We start from the raw sequence: 9,058 nt of genomic DNA, 5'->3' as shown, positions 1-9,058 counted from the left end.
TGTAACTACGTAGGTGTTGAAAAGGAACCAGAATTCATTTGGGTGCATTTTCTTGGGCCAAATTAGTGAATGTCCTCAGTTTTGAACGAAAGCCACCTTTTGGTAGGTCTGCTGGTGCTGAGCACAGGCCGTCAGAAATGCATCCACATACAGAAGGCCTGCATTCTGACCCCTGCATTGAGAAAATATCACGCAAAGGTTCAACACTTGTGTGAAGAATCCCCATGACAGTATTCGAGAGAGAAAAAGCCAATTTCTTCCATTTCTGTTTTGAAGCATCTTTTTTTTGACAAATATTAAGCACGGACAACGTGGCCAGTGACTCAACTAGCAGAGGCTTCTATTGCCGCGGAGCTCTTTAAATAGTTGCAGTAACGCACTCGGGGCTCTGCTAGTAATGAAGAGCAGGCCTAGATATTGTTTTTATGTCTGTCCTTTGTTTTTTGTCACAAGGAAGGGCTGAAGAGATCCCATTCTTTCCTGGAAAGGCTCTCTGCAGCACACGTTGTCCAGTCCCGTGCCATTTTCCAGAATGGGATTAGAGCAGCGGTCAGATTCGCGAGCCATCGTTTATGTTCGCTAAAACCCGACGATCTCGCTCCTCAGTATCTGTATTATATAAAAACCAGGTAAACTTGTCAGCGTCTAAGAAGTTTTTTCAATGTCACATATTTTTGTGCCCCTGTTTGAATGTAGAATAAAATGCTCTGTTCCACATTTGAAAATAAAAGGAATTGTTTCAGTATTTACACTGAAGATAGAAGGTCAAACGTTCATTCACAGGCCCTAAATGCATCAGAAGTTTCTGTCTCCTGATAAATAAATAAAAAAAACGTGTTTGCCTTTCCTAGTTCCCCAGCAGCCACACCACTGCGTTTTTCCCCTGTGAGTTTGCGTTTCCCATTAAACTGTGCTGCTAATGAGTACAACTGTGGCCACGGTCTACATCTGCCACAGTCTATTCCTCAGCTGGGGCTGACAGCTCCGCTGCTGCTTCGCAAGAGGCACAAAGTCAGCGAGCGCAGAGCAAGCCTCCGCCAGAGCGCTCCTTCGCTCCCGGCTGCGCTGCTGGTGTGGTGTAGAGAAACAATGCCCCTCTCAGATTACACCTCTCCGTCGGACCGGGGGGTGATGGCGGGGGGGGGGCTCCTCCCCCAGCTTTCCCAAAGGCAACCACTCCCTCCTCACTGGCGCCTGATTGGTGCAAGCTTCATATATTTACACCACGGGTTTATCAAGCCTCACCACAATTTTTGGACTCGGGAATTTAAAAAGGCCCCGGAACACACTTCTCCTGACGGGAACCCTTTAAAAACAAAGCTGCTGTTTTGGATTTCTGGGTCCTTCAACTTTCTTCAAAGGTGCCGACATCAAGTGCATTGTTTGTGTCTCTGCCTTCAGTTTCTTTTTAGTTGTTTGCCTCCCACAAAAGAAAGACAAACTCAACAGCAACTGCTAAAAACGTTGGACAAAAACAAGGCTGTCTTGCTGGAATGAATATATCTGAGTCTAGTTACTGCAGAGAGGAGAGTTCTCAGCCCAGGGGCGAGCGTTCATGGGTCGCTGCCCCCAGCCCCGGTTCTGACCGTGGTCTGGGCTTCGACCGAACCCTTGTCGGACACTTGGGACCAGTGGTTGGAGCAGGACTGGGAGCAGAGGAACGGACTGCCAGCCCTGACTCTGCCAAATCGGGAGCTAAGGTTCTGGGGATCTCCGAAGGGAAGACAGGAGTGGAGAACCGCATCCGCAGGCCCATGAACGCCTTCATGGTCTGGGCTAAAGATGAGCGGAAACGACTCGCACTGCAGAACCCTGACTTGCACAATGCCGTGCTCAGCAAGATGCTGGGTAAGATGTGACCTGCTTCTTATCACTTTGCCTTCTTGTGCACTTTGAAGAATTACATAACTATGCTCTTGTTTTGCTTTGTTTTGCTTAGTCAATAATGTGACATCACCTTGCTTACCTTTGCTGGCTATCAGACATCTTCATTCTAAGCTGAATTTTACAGTAAATTAACTCAGTTACTGCATGCGTTTGTGTGCAAACCTAGCCAGACCTGCTCTGGGATGCGAGTATTTTTATCTCTACACCTTTTCTTGTGGATGATCCCTACTCTACAATGCACGTTTTTAGTCTTGTGGAGCTGCCAAAGGCAAGCCTTGATGCTATGTAGCCTTGCTTAGATTCAGTTTTAATCAGCCCGTTTCTGCGGTTCACAGGCCAGTCATGGAAGTCCCTGAGCACCCCGGAGAAGCGTCCGTTCGTGGAGGAAGCGGAACGCTTGCGGCTCCAGCACCTTCAGGACCACCCCAACTACAAATATCGGCCCCGGAGGAAAAAGCAGGCCAAGAAAATCAAGCGTATGGAACCTGGACTGCTGCTGCACAGCCTATCCCAGCCCTGCAGCGGCACCGGGCGTGGCAGAGCGGTCACCGAGGGATACGGTCGGCCCGGGCAACAAGCTCACCACCACCGCTTGCTGCCGTCCCTCAGCCACTTTCATGACCGGCATCCCAGCGGGCCAGACTTCGAGAACTACGGCCTGCCCACGCCTGAGATGTCACCCTTAGATGTGCTGGAGGAAGGAGGGGACTCGGTCTTCTTTCCTCCGCACATGCAGGAAGACCTGAGTCTGTCACCGTGGATTAACTACCACCACCATCACCACCAGGGACATGGGCTCGGGCACAGTCAGGCCCACAGGCATCCTCAGCAGGGCCAGAAGGTGGCCCTGGAACGCCGGCCAGACAAGTGTCATGTGCTCGGGGCCACAAACGGTCAGTACTCCCAGGGCCCCAGTGGCCTACTGGAAGTCGACAAGGCTCCTCTGTCAGCCAGCAGCGTGTACTACACCCAACTCTACACAGGGGGCCAGCAGGCCGGCTTCACGTCCCACCTGGGCCAGCTGTCCCCTCCACCCGAATCCTCCACCACTCACTCTGCGCCCCTTGTCCCTGGCCTTGACTCTGTGGAACAGCTTGGCCCCTCCTCTGAGTTCTGGACGGAAGTGGACTGCAATGAGTTTGAGCAGTACCTGAGCACGAGCCGGACTCGTCCAGAGGGTACGGCGACAGCGGCGCAGGGCTACGGCGCCGTCGTGTCTAAGCTGGCCAGCAGACACATATCCTGTGAGCAGAGCAGCCCCCTGATATCCGCCCTGTCGGACGCCAGCAGTGCCGTCTACTACAGCACCTGCATCACTGGCTGAAGCCAGCAGAGCTCAGGCGTGACCAATGAGATTTCCTGTCCTATGCATTCCTCCGTTCTAATTTGCAGATATGACTCATTCATATATTTTCAATAAGCGTGAGGATAATTCCTCCTTTGTACACTTCTTCATAATCTTTTTAATTCTGGTTTCATTTTTTTTTTGTTTCCAAATGTAGTTTTGAAGTGTTAAAGTTTAAGGGCAAAAAATACTTTCTAATTTAATTAAAACACTGGGCTTTCAAGTACTGAAACATGGGTTTCATCCAACATTCGATATGCTTGTACATTCTACAAATTAAATTCATTCTCATATCATTTGTCCTCGTGAGGAATATTCTCTCCAAAAAATAGAACATTTTTGGAAATGTAAATTTTATTTATCATTAAAAAATTGTTTGTACTTTTTCCAAATGGATTATGAAATTTATGTTCTTGTTTAGGGATGTTTTAGAAGAATTTTTATATATAAAGAAACAACAGTGCAGTTCAAAGTAACTCAGCAATCAAAGCTTCAATTTAAATTAAAATTCCAGGTCATGTACAATAATGAATTGATCATAATTGTGTCTCTTGCCATAAAAGAACTTGCAATAATAATTTGTTTATTATAACTCTGACCCTTGTCTGTAAATAGTCTTTTTTAAGATGTCTTTATGTGAAGATCTGCCTTTAGTAATTTTACTAAATAAAATTGTTTACTACAATGTGTGTTCTGTGAATTTCTGTAGTTATACACTTCAGAATAGTATTGTGGTAGGTTATTATAAGGCTTTGTCACCCTTGTATTTTCAGGAGAGCCACTGAAATCATGAGAAGTCTGAAAAAGTCAGGTTTTTTGTCTTCTGGAATAGGCATGATGTTTAAGCTGTAATCCACTCCACTGTCTGATTCCATTTTCTTGGATTTTGATCAACCACAAAATGAGTTTGGCCCATAGAACAATTTTTCCCAAACCACTGACAAAAAGAAAACATTTTATAGAGGGGAAAAAAATCTCCAACTTCTTCCACTGTTCTTTTTATATAAAGAATATTTTCTTTAAGAATTTCAAATCCTTTGAAAGGAGGAAAAAAAAGCATTGTTCTAATTACTGGCATGAATAAGTTACAAAAAACGGTACAGTGGTGTGTAATATTTAAAGGGGACGTCAGGCCAGGATGTAGATGAGATGCAGGGCGTCAGAAGCATTTTGAATGTGGTGGGGGGGGGGGACACTGGCATAAAACGAATAATTATGAAATGCGAGGGAGACACGTCCCCCTCAGATTTAATGGCGGCGACGCCCATGATGAGATGTCAGCAGCATTCTGTACATGGTTAACCTTTAAGTATTGACTAAATTCTTCGTTGCAGTTTAAGTAGAATTCACACATTTAAATACGCAAAAAAACAAAGGCAGTTGACTGCATTTGGAGGATTTCCCTCTAAATATGGATGGGACAGATCTGGCCTCATGCATGTACAGTATAAAGTTATGAGAAGAATTTTACAACTCCTGCTGAACAGAGCGTTAACTAGGCGACTGTGGGGAAGTGTGGGTCAGGTGTGAGTCATAAACTTTCATGCAGCCAATTAATTAGCGATAAAATTAGCAGGAATGTCAAAACATAGGAAAATCCTGTTAAACCCCAGGAGGTCATTGATTTTTTTTATGCAGGAAGGATGTCGATATGAAGACAGGCTTTTTCTGTCTGAGAGTCTCACCTCTGTCCATCACTGGAGTTTTCCTTTGGTGGAAAAGATAACATTGCCTGACAGAAAGGCAGGTTGTTCAATTTTCTCTTCCAGTTGGAAATCGTCGACTCTCACCTCGTAGCTAACGGGGGGGCGGGGGGGGGGGGGGTGCACTACATACTAGTGCATTTTTTGGGCATCCTTTCTTAAAGAATGTAATGGTAGTTTTACCAGTAATCTACAGCAGCAATGTTATCATTATAATTTAACAATAATATAGGAGATCATAAAGCATGACATATTGCACATAATCACAAACAAAATGTCACCTAATGTTACTTCATTTTTATTTTGTTAATTACCTGCTCTATTGTTGCCAATTTGTCCTTATTATTCAGTTGGCTATTTCATATTCTTCAGATTAAGTTCCCGAAATGCATATGCCAAGCGTACGGCATGATGTCATTGAATTAAAACACCAGGATATGTGGCCCCTTCCATACCCCCTCTTTTCCCTTGCAAAGCAGGACGTGAGGCTCAGTGGTCATCCTGTGAGAGCAGGCCTATCGCTTCTGAGAGTAAATAATGTCCTTCAGTAGTGCACAGGCAGTAAGAGAATCATAACCAGCATTTGTAAGCAGTGTCATAAACTCACACAGTGTACAGCTAATGCAGTGGGCAGTACAACAGATATCCCATCCAGAGCACAGCAGATTTCCCATCCAGGGCACAATAGATTTCCAATCCATTAATTTATTAGGTAACACTTTACACTAACTATACCTTCATAATACATTCAAAGAACATTCATAAGCAGTAAGTTTGTATACCTTAACATCCTAACATACATTAATAGCTTTAATATACATTAATAACAAACATCATATTATAAGATTATACAGTAATGTTTATTATCATATAATGTTTGCTATTAATGCATATTAAAACTGCTCAGGTATGCTAGGATGTTAATGTATATTTACATGTCTGATGAATTTTCTATGAATGCATTATAATGGCATTATGAAAGTGCACTGAATGTTCTATGAATGCATTTTACAGTAACAGTATTATGAAGGTGCACTGAATGTTCTATGACTATATTGCAGCGCCACACAGACCGAAGCATAGCAACAGAGAAGGACAAGAAGACTTGCTTATCCAGGCAAATGCGGCCATTAATAGCAATCTTTAACAGGGCTATGATAGGCACCCAACAAGCACCGAACCAAATACACAAGGCAGAAAGACAAGGTTATCAGATGCCGAACTGTAAGGTGCACACAGGGAGGGGGGAGTTTCACAGGCTAAGAACATGTGAGGATCGTACAGGGTACACACAAGACACGGACAAATACACACCGAAAATATGGAAATGTGACCATTAACAACAACACAAGGGCTATTTCCACTTGTACGTGGGGCATGATTGCACAAGCACCCCTCCGGCGATACAGTGTTATAACGGCATTATGAAGGTGCACTGAATGTTCTACGAATGCATTATAAAGGCATTATGAAGGCGAACTTAACATGAAGTGTCACCCTTAATTGTTGTCCGCCTGTAGTTGAGGGCAAGTGAAGAGGACGCTGACATCACTGTCAACCAAAGATAAGATTCATCATATTATACTTCTTTGGGCTAAAATGAATTTATTGGTAGAGTGACTGAAAAATAGCGGCAAATGTATTAATCTTATTTCTTCTCTTTTGGTCTAGCCATAGGCCCAAAGAAAACAATATTAAATGAGCAATATGGTCACATTATCACTGTTATTTAATAATCAGCAGTGGGTGGCACCAGTTTAGCGTAATTTTCAAATCGGGTGTAAAGTACCTTAAGTCTTATGTTGAAACTAGTTAGTTTGAAACTAGTGCCACGTTCTTTGTCGGTTGTACCACTGCTACTTAAGCTACATCATATTTAGTACTACTACATAAAAATATTGTCACACAGAATGACGATTTCATCGTGGACACCCAATCCGTCAAGGGATGTCAGACGTCAGTTGTCTCCACTAGTTCCTTGTCAACACTTTTTGGACATTTTGTCATGCTAGTTGCCAATTTTGTCATTCTAGTTGAACATAAGCTCTTATTAGTCACTCTTTTTCAGCAACTAGTGACTGACAATTTTCTACCCTAGTCAACTAGTGAGGCTCAAAATGTTTTCTAGTCAAACTAGTGAAAGCCAAACTGCTCACTAGTTAACTAGTTAAAGCCTTCTGCGGCTGACTAGTCAAAAGGTTAGTAGTGATATGTAACCTAATTTTCTGAAGTCTCGATTTCTCCAATGAGAAAAGAAAGTGCGCTATATGCGCGTATCGATAATAAGTAATCAATAATATTCAGGTCATCTCTCACAAGAATAGTGAAATACCTACGGATTAAAAGCAAACTGCCCCAGCAAAACTCAAAACAGATAAAACACGGGAAAAGTACTGATCCCGCAATTCTTTAAATGGATTGACTCAGGATAATTAAGGTTACACATTTTTCATGAAACAGCACAAAATTCTATGAAACAGGTAATATTCATATTCCAAACAAAGTGAATAGTCTGCTCTTCAATGGCCAATAATCCAAGCAGAGCTTAAAATAATATTAGGAACTTCAGAAACTAGAGTTGTTTCAGAGTCTACTTCGATTAACTCTCTTTTCACACTTCCAAGTTCGGAGGTGCGTGACTGTAGCTCTATAGCTACCGTGCCTCATCTTTCTGAAATACTTACGTTGCACTCTTAATTTGAAATGACGTTTTATAAAGAACATTAGTTTTACTAATTTTACTTTTTAAAGTTCTACAGAAGTTAGTGACCCTTAAAATATATGTTAAATAAAAAAATGTCCCTAATCCTGCTACAGACTTTGAGACATGCAGGACCACTGCTTCACTTGTTTTGATTATGCTGTTACTACTGTTTCAAGATAGAAACTGCAGAAATAACTAACTTCCACAGCTTTACCCTCCCAGGTCTATCAACAAAACTATGAGGCCTGTCAAGTGCCTAAATTTTACAGGATTGGACACAATAGGCCATGAAGACAGCAAAGGGCCGGTAAGGTTGCCTTTCTCTCCACTTTGACTTTTTCTCCATTCCCAACCTACTGAGAATAACAAAAACAACTGGCTCAGGTTTACCCCCCCGGTGCAAGCATATCATTCCACGCTCGCCCAGAGGGCCCTGTCCACTCCACAGTCACCCACGCACTCCACCGAGAGCCCAATCCTGCCTTGGCCCTCAGCTGCAGACGTGGTCTCGGCCAAATGGATGGAGGGCAATATTTCCACCGCACACTTGACAACCCCAAATTTCATCTTTACGGTGACTCGCGTCAAGAGAAACAGTCTCTTTTCCAGGGCCGACGCTGACCCCCTTCACTGATTCCTGGTCCAAACATAAAAACATGCAGTTTGTGCAACAAACTGTTTTCATTTTCTGCTGGAATGAATTTAAATGCTTTCGTCTATATAATTGTATATAAGTAAATATGTTTAATAGATGAATGCCTCATATCTGCGTCCTTGTCTTTCACTAATATGGGTGACGTTCTCTGCTGTGATGTGACAGCGCTTTGAAAACTGAAAACAAGCTCCTTTTTTGTTTGCATTAAGTGGGTTTTACTGTGAGAAGAAGCGATGTGACCGCGGGAGCTTGGTGAGTGGACTGGTGCCAGCCGGAGAAAGAGAGAGAGAGAGAGAGAGAGAGAGAGAGAGAGAGATGGAGAGAGAGAGGAATAGTTCCTTATAAAGATGTGTCCCGCAGGACCTGAGGGTAGGAGTTTTCGTCATAACCAGCATTCATCCCTCTGCATTCCCACCATCCTAACCTCTTCCTGACTATATTTTATACTTCTTAATGAGATGGAATTCAGATCTATGACACAAAGTCTGCTATGTTAGCAAAGCTTTTCCAGTATGTCCAATTTAAATCGCAAATCGTACCTGCAAGAGCCTTCATTACTTGTTTGTTTGTTTGTTTGTTTGTTTGTTTGTTTAGTTGTCATGGGGTATATGACTTTGCTCGACTTTAATTTCACTGAGGAAAAAGAGTGCTTTAAGAAGGCGACCTGCCGTTGCAGTGGTTGTAAGTTCATCCACCGTCCACCCACACGCGACACAGATGCTCATCAGGAAGAATTACAGCCTCTGATTTAAAGAAACACCCTC

General features: G+C 43.2%; 1 protein-coding gene across 1 annotated transcript; it reads left to right on the top strand.

Annotated features, from left to right (window-relative positions):
- Positions 1-1,223: 1,223 nt before the first annotated feature.
- On the top strand, positions 1,224-3,917 carry sox18 (SRY-box transcription factor 18). Its single transcript, XM_049017952.1, has 2 exons — positions 1,224-1,848; positions 2,223-3,917. Exons 1-2 carry the CDS (start codon positions 1,494-1,496, stop codon positions 3,209-3,211), a joined length of 1,344 nt encoding a protein of 447 aa, XP_048873909.1. The 5' UTR covers positions 1,224-1,493; the 3' UTR covers positions 3,212-3,917.
- The last annotated feature ends 5,141 nt before the right edge of the window (positions 3,918-9,058 follow it).

This window comes from Brienomyrus brachyistius, chromosome 6 (assembly GCF_023856365.1).
Source record: "Brienomyrus brachyistius isolate T26 chromosome 6, BBRACH_0.4, whole genome shotgun sequence".
Taxonomy (NCBI): Eukaryota; Metazoa; Chordata; class Actinopteri; order Osteoglossiformes; family Mormyridae; genus Brienomyrus; species Brienomyrus brachyistius.
Note: the sequence above shows the minus strand (reverse complement) of the source record. Positions and strands in the feature narration are given on the sequence as shown.